Consider the following 20,854-nt stretch of genomic DNA (forward strand, 5'->3'; position numbering starts at 1 on the left):
GCGTGTTTCAGATTCTGTGTCTCTCTCTCTCTGACCCTCCCCCATTCATGCTCTGTCTCTCTCTGTCTCAAAAATAAATAAACTTAAAAAAAAAAAAAAAAAAAAAAGAATCTACTATGCTCATTTGTTAAGAGTCTAAATCAAAGATAGTCATTCCTCACTGTATCTAGCTATCATTAAATCAGAGCAATGTCAGTCTTTATTAGTCAACTATCAAAAATATCATCAGGAACCAAAAGAACTGTAACTCGATAGTTAAGGTTTTTATTGCATCAGCTTAAACATATGTAGACAAAAGGTTGAGAAAAACAAAATCCCGGTAATGGCTGTGAACAGAGCACAATGACCCCAGAGTGTGATAGTAATAGGGGAAAAAATGTACTTAACAAAAACTTACTTTTTTTCTTTCCAAAACCAGCTCCAATTCAAGGGTATCTTGTTCCTCTTCCTCTTCACTTTCTCCAGATTGAACAACACTGCAAAGATCCTCCTGAGAAGGATCTTCCATGTTGTCTAATGTAATTTCCTGTGGCTTTATTATTGTTGCTGCTTCTTCTGCTGTCGTACTGGTTTCTTTCACTTCGCAAACGGGCTCTGATTCTTTACAAATTACTTTTCTTCTCCATCTCTCTTCTTCCTCTTTTATTCCCTCAGGCAGCAAAGGAGCAAGCAGTGATGCTGCCACCCCTTTCTTCTCCTCCTCACTATTTGAGAGAGCCTGAATTCCTTCATTTACTTCCTATAAATAAAATAATCTCATTTATTTTTCAAATGAAAAAATAAAAAAACTTTACCTGAATAAATATAACACACACAATTGTTCATGTTAAAAATGACTGTTTTTCAATCACTGCATATTTTTTATATAATTTATTGTCAAACTGGTTTCCATACAACACCCAGTGCTCATCCCAACAGGTGTACTCCTCAATGCCCATCACCCACTTTCCTCTCACCACCCCCCCACCAACCCTGTTTGTTCTCAGTATTTAAGAGTCTCTTACGGTTTGCCTCCTTCCCTCTCTGTAACTTTTTCCCCCCTTCCCCTCCCCCCATGGTCTTCTGTTTCTCAGGATCCACATGAGTGAAAACACATGGTATGTCTTTCTCTGCCTGACTTATTTCACTTAGCATAATACTCTCCAGTTCCATCCATGTTGCTACAAATGGCCAGATTTCATTCTTTCTCATTGCCAAGTAGTATTCCCTTGTATATATAAACCTCATCTTCTTTATCCATTTGTCAGTTGATGGACATTCAGGTTCTTTTCATAATTTGGCTATTGTTTAAAGTACTGCTATAAACATTGGATACAAGTGCCCCTATGCATCAGCACTCCTGTATCCCTTGGGTAAATTCCTAGCAGTGCTATTGCTGGGTCATAGGGTAGATCTATTTTAATTTTTTGAGGAACCTTCACACACTGTTTTCCAGAGCAACTGCACCACTTAGTGCATATTATTTTCTTAATGTTTATTTATTTTTGAAAGGGGGGAAGGAGCAGAGAGAGGGGGAGACAGAGAATCCCAAGAAGGCTCCCCACTGGCAGCACAAAGCACAATGCAAGGCACAGTCCCACGAAGTGTGAGATCATGACCTGAGCAGAAATTAAAAGTTGGCCATTCAACTGACTGAGCCACCCAGGCACCCCTCAATCACTGGATATATAAATATATAAATACATACATACATACATACATATATATATATTTTTTTAAATTATCAACCTTCCGGGGCGCCTGGGTGGCGCAGTCGGTTAAGCGTCCGACTTCAGCCAGGTCACGATCTCGCGGTCCGTGAGTTTGAGCCCCGCGTCAGGCTCTGGGCTGATGGCTCAGAGCCTGGAGCCTGTTTCCCATTCTGTGTCTCCCTCTCTCTCTGCCCCTCCCCCGTTCATGCTCTGTCTCTCTCTGTCCCAAAAATAAATAAACGTTGAAAAAAAAAAAAAATTAAATTATCAACCTTCCTTTTTATTTATTTTGAGAAAGAGAGACAGCACATGCATGTATAAGCAGAGGAGAGGCTGACAGAGAGGGAAAGAGAATCCCAAGCAGGCTCCTCACTGTCAGAACGGAGCCTGATGTGGGGCTCCAACCCATGAACCATGAGATCATGACCTGAGCCTAAATCAAGAGTTGGATGTTTAAATGACTGAGCCACCCAGGCGCCCCAACTATGGGATGTTCTTAAAAACCACAAACGGCCAACAGACTAGTATATATATTTGTACCATTTTCCTTACAAGTGTAAAATTCAAACATTGTTACTTGAGGAAAGCAGTGGTTTTTTTTGTTTTATTTTGAATTTACATCCCAGTTAGTTAGCATATAGTGTAACAATGATTTCAGGAGTTGATTCCTTAATGCCCATTACCCATTTAGCCCATCCCCCACAACCCCTCCAATAACTCTGCTCTTCTCCATATTTAAGAAGTCTCTTGGGGTGCCTGGGTGGCTCAGTCAGTTAAGTGTCTTGACTTTGGCTCAGGTCATCATCTCATGGTTTGTGGGTTTGAGCCCCACATTGGGCTCTGTGCTGACAGCTCAGAGCCTGGAGCCTCCTTCGGATTCTGTGTCTCGTTCTCTCTGCCCTTCCCCCGCTTGTGCTCTGCTTCTCAAAAATAAATGTAAAAAAAAAATTTTTTTTTAAGAAGTCTTATATGTTTTGTCCCCCTCCCTGTTCTTATATTATTTTTCCTTCCCTTCCCTTATGTTCATCTGTTTTGTATCTTAAATTCCTCATATGAGTGAAGTCATATGTTATTTGTCTTTCTCTGGCTGATTGTGCTTAGTATAATACCCTCTAGTTCCATCCCTGTAGCTGCAAATGGGAAGATTTCACTGTTTTTGATTGCCGAGTAATACTACATTGTATATATCTACCACATCTTCTTTATCCATTCATCCATCGATGGACATTTGGGATCTTTCCATACAAGGAAAGCAGTGTTTGAACTAGAACTTAGTTCTGGGTGCGATTCACACATATCCTTCCACCTATTCTCCCAAGTCAAAAGGCAAGTTAGCAAGAAGCAGATTTAAACAATTAAATAAAATCTAAGTTTTGTCAGTTACATAACTGGATAAATCTCTATCCCCTTTTTTTTAGATGACATAACCTCAGAGGTATGTTAGGAAAGGGACAAAGAGAAAAGTGAAATGTGTTGTTATACCTATATTGCTCACTTCCTTCACTGGTATAATATTTAGTCCACCTCAAAAGAAAAATAGGGGGCGCCTGGGTGGCTCGGTTGGTTAAGCGTCCGACTTCGGCTCAGGTCATGATCTCACGGTCCATGAGTTCAAGCCCCACGTCGGGCTCTGTGCTGACCGCTCAGAGCCTGGAGCCTGTTTCAGATTCTGTGTCTCCCTCTCTTTCTGCCCCTCCCCTGTTCGTGCTCTCTCTCTGTCTCAAAAATAAATAAACGTTAAAAAAAAAAAAAAGTCTATCTCCCGCCTGGAGTTGTAAACACCAAATTGTTCCAAAAGTATGTATGTATGTATGTATATATGTATTTTTAAGTAGGCTCCACACCAACATGGGGATTGAACTCCCTTCCCTGAGACCAAGAGTTGCATACTATACCGACTGAGCCAGCCAGGCACCCCCTAAAAATATATGTTAATATACCTCCTATTTAAACCCATCGTTTAAAAATTTAAGATACATGGGGCCCCTGGGTAGCTCAGTTGGTTAAGCGTCTGACTCTGGCTTGGGTCATTATGTCACAGTTCGTGGGTTTGAGTCCCATGTCAGGCTCTGAGCTGACAGCTCAGAACTACCTACTAAGGATTCTATCTCTCCCTCTCTCTGCCCCTCCCTTACTCATGCTCTGTCTCTCTCAAAAATAAACAAACATTAAAAAAAATAAAAAATTCAAGATATGGGGAGCCTGGGTGGCTCAATGGGTTGAGCGTCCAACTAGATTTCGGCTTAAAACAAAAAAAACACGTGGGTTCCCAAAATAGAACTATTCTGAACTAGAGAAGGAGATCTGAAGCCTGCCTGCTTGGCTGCTCCCACATCCTTTTCATGATGACCCAATGAGCCTCTGTAGCACCCTAAAGCTCCAGAAGAACCAATGAACTGGGTAACTGTTATAAGGGCTACATATTAAACATAAACATCAAATAAAGCTTTAAGAAACATTTGTCCGATTTCACATCCAGTTATAAAATACTAACAGAAAGCTTCTATACCTGTGCCAGAGCAAGAGTCAAGTTCTTTAGATTTAAAATAAGCAAATGAGGGGCATCTGGATGGCTAAGTCATTTAAGCGTCCAATTCTGGATTTCAGCTCAGATCATGATCTCGCAGTCTGTGGGTATGAGCCCCATGTAAGAGCCTGCTTGGGATTCTTTCCTCTCTCTTTCCCTCCCCCCGCTAAAAATAAATAAGCATTTATAAAGAAATAAATAAGTATGCAAGCAAGCAAATGAGACATGTTGTAACTTACCTTTTTGACTTCTCGCTTGGCTATGACTTGTCCACTTTTACTACTGGAAACAGAAACGTTCTTCTCCTTTGTATACACATCTGTATTAACCACAAAACTAGCTTCAGGACCTGTTACAGAACTGAAAAAAAAAAAATATATATATATATATAAATATACACTTAGTAAGAGAAACAAAAGGCAAATATTATCAATAAGAGAAAGACTCTAACTTCTTCCTAGGTAATTTCTTCTGTAAGTCTATTCTTACCTGGGCTGGTAATGTTGTAATCCCTGTACCTGGGTGGCAAGATACTGGGGTAACTCCCAAGTCACTTCATTTGTTTGTGTGTTCCAATAATAATAGCATCCTGTGTTCTCATCCCAGACTTCCTGCCAATCTCCCATCTCAATTCCAACTAGAAGAAAGACAAATTTTAAAAACCAAAAATTTCTCATCAACAAAACTAAAAAACAACCTACTGAATACGGTAAGATATTTATTAATGATATAACTGACAAAGGGCGAATATCCAATATAAAGAACTTGTTCAACTCAACAAGCAAAAAACAAATAATCCAAATAAAAATGGGCAAGACATGAACAGACATTTTTCCAAAGGCGACATCCAGATGGCCAACAGACATAGAAAAAGACGCTCAACTTCACTCATCATCAGGGAAATGCAAATCAAAATACAATGAGGTGTCACCTCACACCTGTCAGAATGGCTAAAATCAGAAACACAAGAAACAGCGTTGGTGAGGATGTGGAGAAAAAGGAACCCTCCCCACGCTGTTGGCTGGAATACAAACCAGTGCAGCCATTGTGGAAAACCGTACAGAGGTTCCTCAAAATATTAAAAATAGGGGTGCCTGGGTGGCTCGGTCGGTTGTGTCCAACTTGGTTTTGGCTCAGGTCATGATCTTATGGGCTCATGGGATTGAGCCCTGTGTTGGGCTCTGTGCTCACAGCACAGAGCCTACTTTGGGATTCTCTCTCCTTCTGTCTCTGCCCCTTCCCTGCTCACCAGCACATGCACAAGTACCCCCTCTCTCACAAAATAAATAAACATTAAAAAAAAAAAAAAACCTACTATACAATCTAGTAATTGCATTACTTGGTATTTATTCAAAGAACACAAATACTAATTTGAAAGTATATATGCACCCCTATGTTTATTGTAGCATAATCTACAATAGACAAATTATGGAAGCAGCCCAAGTACCTATTTATAAATGAACAAAAAAGTGGTATATACAAAATGGAACAGTATTCAGCCATAAAAAAGAATGAAAGCTTGCCATTTGTAACAAGCAGACAGAGCTAGAAAGTATAATGCTAAGAAAAGTAAGTCAGAAAAAGACAAATACGATATTTCACTCATGTGGAATTTAAGAAATAAAACAGATGAGCAAAGGCAAAGAAAGAGAGAGACAAATGAAGAAAGACCAACTATAGAGAACAAACTGATGATTACTAAAGGGTGCGGGAGGAGGGGAAACGGGTGAAATCGGTGATAGGTATTAAGAAGTGCACTTTGATGAGCACAAAATAATGGACAGAATCTTGAATTATTATACTGTACACCTGAAACTAATATGACACTGTATGTTAACTATACTGGAATTAAAATAAAAAATTTTTTAAATTAAAAAAGGAAGCATAAATTTCTCCACAATTCTCACTTTATACCCCAACTCAGCTCTAAAGCTATTAACAATCTAACACAAGGTTCCTCAACTTTAGCAATGTTAACATTTGGGCTGGATAATTCTTTGCTGTGGTGAGGGTAGTCCCATGTAGTGTTTAGCATCCTGGATTCTACCCACTAGATGCACTAACAGTTCCCCACCCCTTGGTGTAACAACCAAATATGTCTAGGGACACAGTCAAATGTCCCCTGGAGGTCTAACTCCTCCTTCCCAAATCATTTTTGCACAAATTACTTAAAAAAGTTTGACAAAGGTGCCTGGGTGGCTCAGATGATTAAGAGTCCAACTTCAGCTCAGGTCATGATCTCACAGTTCGTGGGCTCAAGCCCCATGTCGGGATCTGTGCTGACAACTTGGGAGCCTGGAGCCTGCTTCAGATTGTGTCTCCCTCTCTCCCTGCCCCTCTCCCACTCACATTCTATTTCTCTCTCAAAAATAAATAAGCATTTCGAAAAATTAAAAAAAAAAAAAAAAAAAAGACAAAGAATTATTTAAGGATTCTGCAGTTTTTTGGGTTTTTTTAAGTGTTTATTTTTGAGGGGAGCGGGAGGGGCAGAGTGAGGGAGATACAGGATCCAAAGCAGGCTCTGTACTGACAACAAGGGGCTCAAAACCATGAACGATGACATTGTGACCTGAGCCAAACTCAGACACTTAACCAACGGAGCCACCCAGGTGCCCCCAAAAAAGAACCTTTAAAATAATGGCCTTACTGCTTCGGATTCTGTGTCTCCCTCTCTCTGCCCCTCCTCTGCTCATATTCTGTCTCTAAAATTAACATTAAAAAAACAAGTAAATAAAATAAATAACGGCTTTAATTATTCACTTGGCATAAAATTGCAACTGGTTAAAAGTCTGCTAAAGCATATGGGCTTTCATCCTTGGGAATTTCAATGCCTAGAACACCTTTGAAAATTACACTTCAGACTTCTTTAAAAAATCAAAGTATCAAACTTACCTCCTGCAAGTGAACACTGAGTATCATATTGCCACCCTGCTGTCTGAGTGGAGTCTGTTCCATTTGAAGTGGTAGAACTAAGGGCAGATGTTGCTGATTCCTTTGGCTCTGGTCTAGGTGGAGTTGGAGGTGGAGCAGAGGCTCCTACAGGAGCTGTAGGCTGAGGTGCTGTTATAGCATCAATCTCCTTTAGTATGGAAATAGTAACAAATGCATTAATAACCTCAAAACTAGAACACTCAGAAAACGACAATCACCATAAAAAAATTCTATATGATCAATTCTCAGCTTAAATCAAAACTCTCAATTTCCAATTATGTAAAAGATCCCCAAACACTTTAATTCTCCATTTTTCTCCTCCTTACAACCTTTACAAAAAAGAGATGACTGGGATGGGGAGGGACTAAGGAAGAAATGTGGAAGGGGAGAAAGAAGACGGAAACACTGAAACTGACAAGCAGGCTAACCACTTGAGATCCAGGTCCCAAAGTGGCTTCAATAGCTAAAAAGCCAAACAAAAGCACCACTAACCGCTAAGAAGTTGGCCAATGTACTATCAATATCGGTTGACTGGTTTCCATTTGTCTCTTTGGACTGTGCTGGTTTTTCTGAAACATCACTCTCATCATCATCACTGTCCGCATATGCACCAAGTAAGCACAGACCTCCTAGAAAGAAAATGGTAAATGTTAGTGACAACAATGCCAGTATGCTCCAGGAAGAAAAATATGACCTTGTTCTTCAGTCAGAGTTTACAATTAGTTTACTTACAGATTAGAACACAGCCTCAAAATGAGTCATCATCACTGAACTACCACAGAGATAGAAATTATAATATGCATTTAGAGCTAATAAAACCATTCACATAACTACTTGACATCCTTCTCAAAATACACAATCAATCAACCTCATCCTCTTTCAAAATAGCACAGAGTAAATCCTGATTTTAGAATTCGTAGGGGTGCCTGGGTGGCTCAGTTGGTTAAGTTTCCAACTCTTGATTTCGGCTCAGGTCACGATCTTGTGGTTCATGGGATTGAGCCCCACACTGGGCTCTGCGCTGACAGCTCGGAGCCTGCTTGGGATTCTGTCTCCCTCTCTCTCTGCACCTCCCCTGCTTGTACATGTTCTCTATCAAAAATAAATAAACAAACATTAAAAAAAAAAAAAAAAGGAATTTGTTGATTTATGTGTCCATCTGAAACAACAAAGCCGATTAGGGTTTAATAGATAAACAGATTTTCAAAGCTAAAAATCTTTTCCGATTTTTCCTCAAACAAGAAGGGACTAATTATAATGGAAATCAAAGTGCTAGAACCAAAACAAACAACAAAAACCCAGCCAGAACCAATCTTCAATGTCTTCCTCAAACTTAAGAGGTATCAGATATAGCTTCTGTAATGCTGCTATGTATGCCATTTCCCTCTGTACGACCTGTGGCCACTCTAATGTTAAAATTAAGCAAGCATAGGGGCGCCTGGGTGGCTCAGTCCGTTGAGCGACCAACTTTGGCTCAGGTCATGATCTCATGGTTTGTGAGTTTGAGCCCCACATCAGGCTCTGTGCTGATAGCCAGGAGCCTGGAGCCTGCTTCAGATTCTGTGTCTCCCTCTCTCTCTGTCCCTTCCCCACTCATGCTCTGTCTCTCTGTCTCAGAAATAAACATTAAAAAAATTTTTAATTAAGCAAGTATATATTCTCTTTTTACATCTAATTTTATTGTAACAGATACATTAAATGTTAAACTCTAGCCAACTTTTCAGCTATCACTAAGACTAAATTTCCCAGGGTCTGGCAACAGCCTATGTTCTCTGTAAATATTTGGTAAATGAACAGATTTATCAGGAAGTAAAATCTAGTTGTATCATAATTCCAAAAATGAATTCATGAGATCACCTAAAAATAAACATTAGGTTGCTTCATTTATCATAGGGGTTCACATTCATTGTTTTAGTCCTATCAATCTTGCCTTCATTATCTTTAGCATACAGGTAAAGTTCTTGCACTAAATACCAATTTAAAAACTTTAAGTTTATTTATTTATTTTGAGAGAGACACAGAGTGCACACAAGAGACAGCACAAGCAGGGAAGGACAGAGAGGAGGAGACAGAATCCCAAGCAGGCTCTGCACCATCACCGCAGTGCTAGATGCAGAGCTTGGGGGTCAAATTCACGAACTGTGAGATCATGACCTGAGCTGAGATCAAGAGTCAGACACTTAACCGATTGAGACACCCAGGCACCCCAAATTTCTAAAATATTCAAAGCTGACTAGAAAGATTTTTTTTTAATGTTTATTTATTTTTTGAGAAAGAGACAGAGTGTGAGTTGGGAAGGGGCAGAGAGAGAGGGAAACAAAATTCTAAGCAGGCTCTGAGCTGTCAGCACACAGCTCAATGCGGGGCTCAAACCCACAAGCTGTGAGATCATGACCTGAGCTGAAGTCAGACGCTTAACTGACTGAGCCACCCAGATGCCCTAAAAAGGTTTTTTTTTTTTTGTTTTTAAGTGGGAAAGGGAGAATGAGCAGGGGAGAGGGGCAGAGGAAAAGAGAGAGAATCGTAAGTAGGCCACAAGCTCAGCACAGAGCTCGACGCAGGGCTCCATCCCAGGACCCTGGGATCAAGACCGAAACAAAAATCAAGTCAGATGTTCAACCAACTGAGCCATTCAAGAGCCCCCATAAATTATTATTTTTTTTAACATTTATTTCTTTTTGAGAGACGGAGATAGAGCACGAGTGGGGGAGGGGCAGAGAGAGAGGAACACAGAATCTGAAACAGGCTCCAGGCTCTGAGCTGTCAGCATGGAGCTTGACACAGGGTTCGAACTCAAACTGTGAGATCATGACCTGAGCCAAGGTTGGACGCTTAACCGACTGAGCCACGCAGGCGCCCCTAAATTGGTTCTTTCTTTTTTTTTTTTTTTTCCGTTTATTTATTTTTGGGACAGAGAGAGACAGAGCATGAACAGGGGAGGGGCAGAGAGAGAGGGAGACACAGAATCAGAAACAGGCTCCAGGCTCTGAGCCATCAGCCCAGAGCCTGACGCGGGGCTCGAACTCACGGACCGTGAGATCGTGACCTGGCTGAAGTCGGACGCTCAACCGACTGCGCCACCCAGGCGCCCCTAAATTGGTTATTTCTTAAGAATAATCTGGTAACACATACCAAAAGCCACAAAACTCCAAGTTTCTTTAAGATAGATAATCCCGGGGCGCCTGGGTGGCGCAGTCGGTTAAGCGTCCGACTTCAGCCAGGTCACGATCTCACGGCCCGTGACTTCGAGCCCCGTGTCAGGCTCTGGGCTGATGGCTCAGAGCCTGGAGCCTGTTTCCGATTCTGTGTCTCCCTCTCTCTCTGCCCCTCCCCCGTTCATGCTCTGTCTCTCTCTGTCCCAAAAATAAATAAATGTTGAAAAAAAAAATTAAAAAAAAAAAAAAGATAGATAATCCCATCTTTGAGAATACAACCCCAAGGAATAACTAAAAAATAATTTCACACAAAGCTTCTGGCAACTTTATTTAAATAATGAAAGCTGTAAACAACTCAAATGGTCTCAAATAGGGGACTGGCAAAACAAATTACAGCATGGAACCTGATGCAATATTAATTTATGATTAATCAGATTACAGGATTACATGCAAAAATGCTAACGGGACAAAAACTAAACACTAAAGGAATAAAAGGAAGATAAAAGCAAGCCATGAGATGCATGTTAAGTTCTAATCACACCTATGAAAATTTAGTCCATCAATGATAAGGAACAGGAATGAATTTAGAGCTGATACTGAAAATAAAGTCCTAATATTATGTAAACTTGCTTAATCTTAAAAAAAATAAATAAACAAAAGCTTCATAGGACCATAACCCAGACTACTATTGAGATGATACAGCTATTTAAAACCAGGACATTCTTGGGGCGCCTGGGTGGCTTGGTTGGTTAAGTGTCCGACTCCAGCTCAGGTCATGATCTCACGGTCCGTGAGTTCGAGCCCTGCTTCGGGCTCTGTGCTGACAGCTCAGAGCCTGGAGCCTGTTTCAGATTCTGTGTCTCCCTCTCTCTCTGCCCCTCCCCTGTTCATGCTCTGTCTCTATCTCAAAATAAATAAACATTAAAAAAAAAATTAGGGGTGCCTGGGTGGCACAGTCGGTTGGGCGTCCCACTTCAGCCAGGTCACGATCTCGCGGTCCGTGAGTTCGAGCCCCCCGTCGGGCTCTGGGCTGATGGCTCAGAGCCTGGAGCCTGTTTCCAATTCTGTGTCTCCCTCTCTCTCTGCCCCTCCCCCATTCATGCTCTGTCTCTCGCTGTCCCAAAAATAAATAAACGTTGAAAAAAAAAATTAAAAAAAAAAAAATTAAAAAAAAAAACAATAAAATAAAACCAGGACATTCTTTGAAGCCATAGTCCTTAGCAGTCTTTTACTGAAAGCGGTGCTGGCTGCTGAAACCTCAATAGGCTTACCTTTAAAGGATGGTGCCACACAATTTATAGTGCAAATCAACTACATTAGGTAGAAAATTATTTCTTAGGTATAAACTTAACTTGATAAGCTTCAAACAGTAACTATTATTTTTCTAATAAGTCTACTAAACATCGTTTGAACAGTGTCTCAATCCTTTTGGTGACAGAAACTACTAACAATAAATATAATAAAAACTACGGACCCTCTTCCAGGAAAACACACTTGAGTGTAGAATTTTAGCCAATTTACAGACTTCTGACACTCATCAGTGGAGCTACATTACCCTTTCCTAGATGATGCTGAAATATCAATGACTATCATAGTAGTCAACTGATCTAACTTCAGAGCTCACTCTGAATTTTGATTTTTTTTAACATTTATTTATTTTTGAGACAGAGAGCGAGCATGAACAGGGGAGGGTCAGAGAAAGAGGGTGACACAGAATCCGAAACAGGCTCCAGGCTCTGAGCTGTCAGCACAGAGCCCGGCGCAGGGCTCGAACCCACAGACCGCGAGATCATGACCTGAGCCGAAGTCGGACGCCCAACCAACTGAGCCACCCAGGCGCCCCTGAATTTTTCTTAATTTCATATGCATATTACCATAATATTCTTCTGCATGAAAATATTAGCTATGCTTGCTGTACTGTATTATTTAAGTTTATTTATTTTAAGAGAGAACTCTCATGATCAGTATAGGGGAGGAGCAGAGAGAAAGGGAGAGAGAGAATCCAAAGCAGGCTCTGCCCTGTCAGCACAGAGCCTGATGGGGGGGGGGCATGACCTGAGCCAAAATCAAGAGTTGAAGGCTTGACCAACCAACTGAGCCACCAAGGTGCTCTACTGTATTATAAAAACATACTTTAACAACTTAAGATTTATACTTCATTTCTGTGGAAAGAAATCTGGCATGTTTCTAGTGATAAAGGCAAAATTCTTTAAAATCATCTAAAAAAAAAAAAAAAAGGAAAATTCTTGAGTATCTACTCTAATAGCTATAGAAGCCATACAAATAATAGAAAATGGTTTCACTTTGGGTTTTGTTTGACACATTTTTCTGAGTATCACAACTGGTAGGTTAAGAACTGAATAAAGCAAATACCTTATGTTTCAGGATGAAGTTGGATAGAATGAAAATAGTTCTATTCACAAGGCACATGAAGGGCTGAAATGCTGACAGAGCAATTCAAGAAATTTCTTCTTGGAACATTAAATTTCTATTCATCATAGAAAACTCAAAATAACATACATAGTTTACAAATATAAAATGGTATTTCCTAGTTCTGAAATTTCTCTTACAATAAAGTTTTAGCTTTTCTCAACGACCCTATTTTTTTTACATGGCAACTGGGAGGAAAGGAGAACAAACTTCTATTATCTCAGGTGTCATGTCTGGACAGAACTCCAAACTGAAAGAATAAAATTATTACCAATTATAAAATATTTAGTATCAAGGGGTGCCTGTGTGGCTCAGTTGGTTAAGCATCCAACTCAGGTCATGATCTCACAGTTTGTGGGTTCAAACTCCGTGTTGGGCTCTGTGCCGTTGGCATGGAGCCTGCCTGGGATTCTCTCTCTCCCAAAAAATAAACTTTAAAAAAAACTTAGTATCAAAACATATTTTAATCTTTCAAGATATATAAAGACTAGCAAAAACTAACATTCTTGGCACTTGCTGTGTATTTGAACTTTATGTACCCTGTTCAATTTAATCTTCAAAACAACTTAGGGCTGGCTGATTCAGAAAAAGAAATTATTTTTAATATTTATTTTGAGAGAGACAGAGAGAGAGAGACAGAGAGAGACAGAGAGCGAGTGAGCAGGGGAGGGGCAGAGTGAGGGAAAGAGAAAATCCCAAGCAGGCTCCAAGCTGTCAGCACAGAGCCTGACCCCGGGTTTGATCCCATGACCCCCCAGATCATGACCTGAACGGAAACCAAGTCTTGGGACACTTAACCAACTGCGCCACCCAGGTGCCCTCCCATAAGATTTATTTTATGGATGAATGCACTCCCAAGGTATTAGCATTAATGCTGGAGTGCCAATTTGAGACCAGGTTTATCTACAAAACCACTGTTGCAAATATTCCTTCACACTTAATAATTATTTTTAAGACTTTATTCTTTTAAGTAATATCCATAACCAAGGTCTGGCTCAAACAACACTGAGATCCCAGTGGGCGCCTGGGTTAAGTGTCCGACTTTGGTTCAGGTCATCATCTCATAGTTCATGAGTTCAAGTCCCACATCGGACTCTGTGCTGACAGCTCAGAGCCTGGAGCCTGCTTTGGATTCTGTGTCTCCCTCTCTGCCCCTTCCCTGCTCGTGTTCTCCCTCTCTAAGGATAAACAAATATTTAAAAAAAAAAAAAAAAAAAAAAAGAGTCACAGGCTCTACTGACTGAGCCAGCCAAGTGCCCCTAAAAAATATTTAATAAGAGCAATTTTCAGCTCCACAAACATTTGCTAGGTACCAACCAAAGCATAGTGCTGAAAAAGAAATGCACAGAATGAAAGACACCCTTGGTATCCCTAAAGAACATCAAGCTAGTGGGGGAGCCAGAAAATTACAAACTAGGATTAGAAGAAAAATAGTAAAAGGTATTTGGCTACAGAAAAAAAAGCAACAACAAACCTTACTTTGGTTTAAGTGTATTTACCAGCAAGCCATCACATACAAAAATTTACTTTATTTTCAAAAATGTTAAATTTCCATTTTACGGGAGAAATGTAAGCAGCACCGAAGCATTCAACAAAATATATACAAACCCGGGGCGCCTGGGTGGCGCAGTCGGTTAAGCCAGGTCACGATCTCGCGGTCCGTGAGTTCGAGCCCCCCGTCGGGCTCTGGGCTGATGGCTCAGAGCCTGGAGCCTGTTTCCGATTCTGTGTCTCCCTCTCTCTCTGCCCCTCCCCCGTTCATGCTCTGTCTCTCTCTGTCCCAAAAATAAATAAGCGTTAAAAAAAAAAAAATTTTTTTTTTTTTCAAAATACATACAAACCCAATCTGACCCTAATGAAAGACCTTGTAGAAAAGATGAAAAAAAAAAAGTGTACCTGTTGCTTTAACGGCTGTAGGTCTGGTGGTCATGACTGGTGGTTTGGAAGGATTCTGAACTCTGGGAACCTCCACCACCACTTCCTGTTCATCTGGATTTTAAAAAGGTACAAAAGAAAACTACAGTTAGACGGTGGACCAGAGAAAACACTACAGGTGACAAAACAATCTTTGATTTGACCTTTCAAATCTCAATTTCACCAACTTGAAAACAGGGTGTGTAAATCCATCACTGACCCAAATAACTGGGAGATGATAAACAAGCAGAGCTAGACTCTTCCACGTGACTAGCGACTTTAAGGACACCATGATGGTACATAAAAGTATACCTTAAGTCATTCAAAATTTTAAAAATACACAGACAGAACAAATCTTCTCGGGGATACCACTGGGCCTTTAAACAAGCATAGCCAATGGAAACCGATTTAAGTTATATTTAAAAAATAAAATAAAATAAAATAAAATAAAATAAAATAAAATAAAATAAAAATAAGCAAGGCTAGCCATAGCATTTTTCCCCCCTACAGTAACTACCAAGGGGATATTTTAGCGCCTGAAAAGGTCCCGGCATCTCGGGCGTCTGGCCCCGTAGCAGCGCGCTGAACAGTTACTCTTAATCCAAGAACCATTCCGGGGAGAAACCAACAAGTACTTGGGAACCCACAAGCGCCACTTCTGCAAGAATTTTGGGGTTACCTACCCATTTGGAGTTACGTTCGCTTTGGCTGGCATAACAAAATGGGTGTACTCACTTCTAAAGGGTCCCTCTCAGTTTCAACAAAAACGAAGGTAAAAAGCACAGGACGTGTAGAAAAGGGCAGGTTTCCTATCTCCAGGCCTCGGAAGCGAAGCCCGGACTCTCACAAATATCCCCTGAAGTTATGCAAACCCGAGCGCCGACGCTGAGGAGACTCGGGAGGCCAGGCCAACCCCTGCACCAGAGATGGCGCCCCTCGGGCGGGCGGGCCGGCGCGCGCCGCGCCGCCGGCCCCTTCCGCCGCCTTTGGGGCCCACATCGGTCCTCCCCTCGGGACCCACGCAGCAGGCCTCGGATGCGGAGCAAGCCCGCCCGCCCGGGTTTCTCTTCCTCCCAGGGCCCTGCCCTAGGCCGCAAGCCCCGAGCTCGAGTTTCGGAAGCCCCACCTAGGTGCCGGAGTTCCCTCGCGCACCTTTACCTTCTGAAGGCGAGTCGTCTGGGGCCGCGGCGGCAGTAGTCACCGTGGTCGTCGTCGTCGTCGTCGGTGGCGCCGCCGGAGCTGGCTGGCTGGGCGCCGCCGCCGTCGAATCCGGCTCCGTGTCGGGTTCCGGCTCTGGGTCCCTTCCCGGGGTGCTGCTACGGGGACCCGGCGGAGAGAGCTGCAGAATAGGCCTGCGGCCGGGTACCGCCCGGGACTTCTTCCCCATCGCGAGCCTGAGCGCGAGCCGCGAGCGTCGGGCAGCCGAGAGGGGCGGGCGCTCGGCGCGGCGCTGCGTAATCAATATTCATGCACCGCGACACCGCCTCCTCAGAGAATCTGCTTTTAACCGGCGGAGCGGGCGCCCGCGCAAGCGCCCTGGGTCCTGTACGCTATTCTGGCTCCTCCTTCCAGGGAGGCAGGGCGGGCTTTACCCACGGTGCTAGGCGATTGGCTGTTTTGATCCATTGAAGGAGCCAGTAGCCAGTGGAAAAGGAAAAAGAGTGAGAGTCAAGCCAATAGCGAGGAAGAGCCTGAGTTAGAACGACTTCCCATTACGAACTCCACCCATGCGTCTTTTGCGGAGTCTTTTCTTTATGCCCCTTGTCCTCCATCTTGTCCCTATTCTCTGCATGCCGTTGGTTGTTTTTTTGTGTGTGTGCCTTGGGAGGTTGCCGTGCTTTCCGAGTCCTTCCAAGTTTCGTCCTGATTATTGTGGGTTACTTGGGGTATAATATTGAACACTGAATAAAATAGTGGGTCTTTTATGCTTTTGTAAGTGTTTTCTTAGAGCACAAATCTGATGTCTCATTGGGTTACTTAACCAGCTGGAAAAAAATCACACTAGACGTTGTACTTCATAAGAGGGAAAGTCCTAAATTGTTGCGATGGTTTACAGCTTTCCCAATCTGGCCCATTGGTATCCTCAACCTGCTTCATCGTCCTTTAGCACTCTCCCCTCCCTCTCCCCTTCTTCCCTCCTCTGGAGCCAGCCACTTGGACGCTAGATGGAATGCAGCATGGCAATGGGAAATTCTCCATTACTCAAGACCTAGTGCACTCGAGATTCCGTAAACTAACGTTCACTGAGCACTTAACTGTGTGTGAGGCACTCACTGCCTAAGCGCTTTACGCGTAAAATTGTATTTTCTCACCCCAACCTTGTATGATAGATAACCCCTAATGTATAGATAACCCCTCAAAAATTTTTTAAAGATTTTATTTTTAAGTAATCTCTACACCTAACATGGGGCTGGAACTTACAACCCTCACATCAAGATTGCTATGCTCTACTGACTGAGACAGCCAGGCACCGCCAACTTTTTTTTTTTCTTTTTTTTTTTAATTTCTACACCCGACATGGGACTTGAACTCATGACCTTGTGGTCAAGAGTCACAGGCTCTTCTGATTGAGCCAGCCAGTTTTTGGATGTAAAAGCGATGAAAACCGTGACTCATCCAGTTTGTTCCCTGTTTACGAAACGCACTTTCTGGAACATAAGCACTCAATTTTTTAAATGAATATAGTACGTAAACATGTACAAACTTGAAATAAGTAGCAAGAATTCTTTCTTGCCTATGGGAGAAATATGTGGATTAGTGTCCTGAGATTAGACTCCCCAAATTTCTGAAAAATTAGCAGCTGGAAACAGGATAATTTGCTGCTTTGAAGCTATTGTCAGTTTTCTGACATTTCTTAGGGAAGAGGCATTGAAATATAGTAGTTGTGCATAGGAGTTCTGAAGCCAAACATCTTGGTTCAAAAACTCACCCTCTGCACCTTCCAGATGCGGTTGCTTGGATAAGTTTCTTTTTACTTTTTTAGTGTTTGTTTTGAGAGAGAAAGACAGGTCATAAGTGGGGGAGGGAGAGAGAGAGGGAGACAGAATCCAAAGCAGGCTCCGGGCTCTGAGCCGTCAGCACAGAGCCCAATGTGGGGCTAGAACTCACTAACTGTGAGATCATGATGTGAGCCAAAGTTGGATGCTTAACCGACTGAGCCACCCAGGCACCCAGGATAAGTTTCTTAACAACCCTAAATTTTGTTTCAGCAGCTATACAATGTGCTAGTAACAGTATTCTTAGGGTAGTCGTGAAGTTTAAATTAGAACATAGTTTTAAGATCTTTGCCTTGTACAAAGAACAAAATAAGCAATCGTTATATGGTAGCTATTATTATTAATAAGCCTTTATACAAAAATCTAGATCCTATTATAAAACTGGCTGGAACCAAGTTGAGATTATGAGCTAAATCACAGTGCACAGAAATGGGAAAGGTTTTTTTCTTGGGGAACTTACATTTCTGGAGGTGACTGAAATAACTGTAATATTTATAACCATGGTTCTCAATGCTGTCTGTTCATGAAACCATCTGGATAGCGCTAAAGCAATATAAAAATCGGAATCAGTTGGATTGGGGGTGGGAGTACAGAGCTCATATCAATTTTTTTTTCAAATATGCACTTATTGGGGCACCTGGGTGGCTCAGTCGGTTAAGCATCCGACTTCGGCTCAGGTCATGATCTCGCGGTCCGTGAGTTCGAGCCCCGCATCGGTCTCTGTGCTGACTGCTCAGAGCCTGGAGCCTGTTTCAGATTCTGTGTCTCCCTCTCTCTCTGACCCTCCCCCGTTCATGCTCTGTCTCTCTCTGTCTCAAAAATAAATAAACGTTAAAAAAATTTTTTTAAATATGCTTTTATTTATTTGAAAGAATTTTTAAAGTTTATTTATTTAGTTTTGAAAGAAAGAGAGAGGGAGAGAGAGAACCAACGGGGGATGGGTGGAAGGAGGGAGGGACAGAGGATCCAAAGCAGCCCCTCACTGACAGCAGAGAGCCCGACGAGGGGCTCAACGCCCAAACTGTGAGATCATGACCTGAGCCAAAGTCTGATGCTTAACTGACTGAGCCATCCAGGTGCCCACCCATATCAAATTTTCTTTTCAAGTAAGCTATATGCCCAGCGTGGACCCCAAGATCAAGAGCTGCATGTTCTACTGACTGAGCCAGCCAGTCAGGCATCCCAATATCAATTATGTCTGTCTGTCTGTCTGTCTGTCTGTGTGTGTGTATGTATGTATGTATTTATAATAATCTCTACACCCATCATGCGGCTCTAACTCATGACCCTGAGATCAAGAGTTGCATGCTCCTCTGACTAAGCCAGTCGGGCACCCCTATGAATTATTTGTTTAAAAACTCTTTATAATATTCTAATGCTTAGCCAGGGTTGAGAACCACTGGCTTTTGAAGGAGACATAGTCTGCTGTTATTGCCCTCATAGAAGGTGTTAGGGATCTGAACCAGGAGTAGGGAAATTATAGCTATATCAGACCTTTTATTTTATTTTTATTTGTTTATTTTATTATAATTATTTTTAAAGTTTGATTGATTGATTAATTGATTGAGAGACAGAGTACAAGCTAGGGAGGGAGAGAGGGAGATACAGAGTGTGAAGCAGGTTCCAGGCTCTGAGCTGTCAGCACAGAACCCAATGCAGGGCTCAAACTTGCAAACTGTGAGATCATGACCTGAGCTGAAGTCAGACGCTTAACTTACTGAGCCACCCAGGAGCCCCTTAAAGTTTTTTGTTTTTTTAATGTTTATTTACTTATTTAAAAAAGTTTTTTTTTAATTACATTTCTTTATTTTTGAGAGGCAGAGAGAGACAGAGTGTGAATGGGAGAGGGGCAGAGAGAGAGGGAGACAAAGAATCCAAAGCAGGCTCTGGGCCTTGAGCTGTCAGCACGGAGCCCAATGAGGGGCTTGAATTCATGGACCATGAGATCATGACCTAAGCTGGAGTCAGACACTCAACTGACTGAGCCACCCAGGTGCCCCTAATATTTATTTGAGACAGAGAGAGAGAGAGAGAGAGAGAGAGAGAGAGAGAGAGAGAGAATGAGTGAGGGAGGGGCAAAGAGCGCTCCAAGCTGACAGCCCAGAGCCTGAGGCGGGGCTCAAACTCGGGAACTGTGAGCTCCTGACCTGAGCCAAAGTCGGATGCTCAACTGACTGAAGCACCCAGGCACCCCTTTAGAGTTTATATTTATTTATTTGAGAGAGAGAGAGAGAGAGAGAGAGAGAGAGAGAGAGAGAATGAACAGGGGAGGGGCAGAGAGAAAGGGGGACAGAGGATCCAAAGCAGGCTCTGTGCTGACAACAGAGAGCCCAATGAGGGGCTCAAACTCATGAACTGTGAGATCATGACCTGAGCCAAAGTCGGATGCTTAACCAACTGAGCACCTAGGCACCTCTATTGTATTGTATTGTATTGTATTGTATTGTATTGTATTGTATTGTATTGTATTGTATTGTATTGTATTGTATTCTGTTCTATTCTATTCTATTCTATTCTATTCTATTCTATTCTACGGAGAGAGAGAGAAAGAAAGAGAATCCCAAGCAGTCTCCACACTGAGCACGGAGCCTGATGAAGGGCTCAGTCCCACGATCCTGGGATCATGATCTGAGCTGGAATCAAGAGTTGGAAGCTCAACCGACTAAGCCACCCAGACACCCCTAAAGCAGACCTTTTAAAGGGTCCTACAAAGGGGCTCCAGGGTGGCTCAGTCAGTTAAGCGTCTGAATTCAGCTCAGGTCATGATCTCACGGCTTGTGAGTTCGAGCCCCACATTGGGCTCTGTGCTGACAGCTCAGAGCCTGGAGTCTGCTTCTGATTCTGTCTCCCTATCTCTCTTCTCCCCTGTTCTCTCTCTCTCTCTCTCAAAAATTAATAAACATTAAAAAAAAATTAAAGGGTCCTACAAACAAAATCAAAGAATGTGTGAGAGAGACCATATTTAGATTACAAAGGCTGAAATGTTATCTGGTTCTTTACAGAAAAGTTTGCATATATCTAGTCTAAAAGTGGTCAAAGTTACTCCCTTTAAAGAAAAATCAGGCCTGATCCCTGTTTACTGGGGACTTAAGCACCTCTGGAATTACTGAGATTTTTTGGTTGTGGTGATAATGTTGTTTCAGTAAAACCAAATGATCAGGGCTGACATTTGACAAGTAAAACCCAAGAAGAACAATCGTTTAAGTAAAC

General features: G+C 42.1%; 1 protein-coding gene across 2 annotated transcripts in view; it reads right to left on the reverse strand.

Annotated features, from left to right (window-relative positions):
- FNBP4 (formin binding protein 4) overlaps window positions 1–16,100 on the reverse strand; it is a 44,704-nt gene extending 28,604 nt beyond the window's left edge. Inside the window, exons 1-7 of one of the 2 annotated variants that reach the window (XM_047877616.1) lie at window positions 15,807–16,100; window positions 14,631–14,723; window positions 7,642–7,778; window positions 7,111–7,297; window positions 4,708–4,855; window positions 4,458–4,578; window positions 398–739 (exon numbers count right to left, since the gene is read on the reverse strand). In XM_047877616.1, the coding sequence (XP_047733572.1) occupies window positions 398–739; window positions 4,458–4,578; window positions 4,708–4,855; window positions 7,111–7,297; window positions 7,642–7,778; window positions 14,631–14,723; window positions 15,807–16,035 (1,257 nt within the window). In that variant the 5' untranslated portion in view covers window positions 16,036–16,100. Of the gene's footprint in view, window positions 1–397; window positions 740–4,457; window positions 4,579–4,707; window positions 4,856–7,110; window positions 7,298–7,641; window positions 7,779–14,630; window positions 14,724–15,800 lie in introns of both variants that reach the window. The other variant, XM_047877614.1, reaches the window with a different exon arrangement.
- Window positions 16,101–20,854: the final 4,754 nt, after the last annotated feature.

The sequence above is a fragment of the Prionailurus viverrinus genome, chromosome D1, assembly GCF_022837055.1.
Source record: "Prionailurus viverrinus isolate Anna chromosome D1, UM_Priviv_1.0, whole genome shotgun sequence".
In the NCBI taxonomy this organism is placed as follows: domain Eukaryota; kingdom Metazoa; phylum Chordata; class Mammalia; order Carnivora; family Felidae; genus Prionailurus; species Prionailurus viverrinus.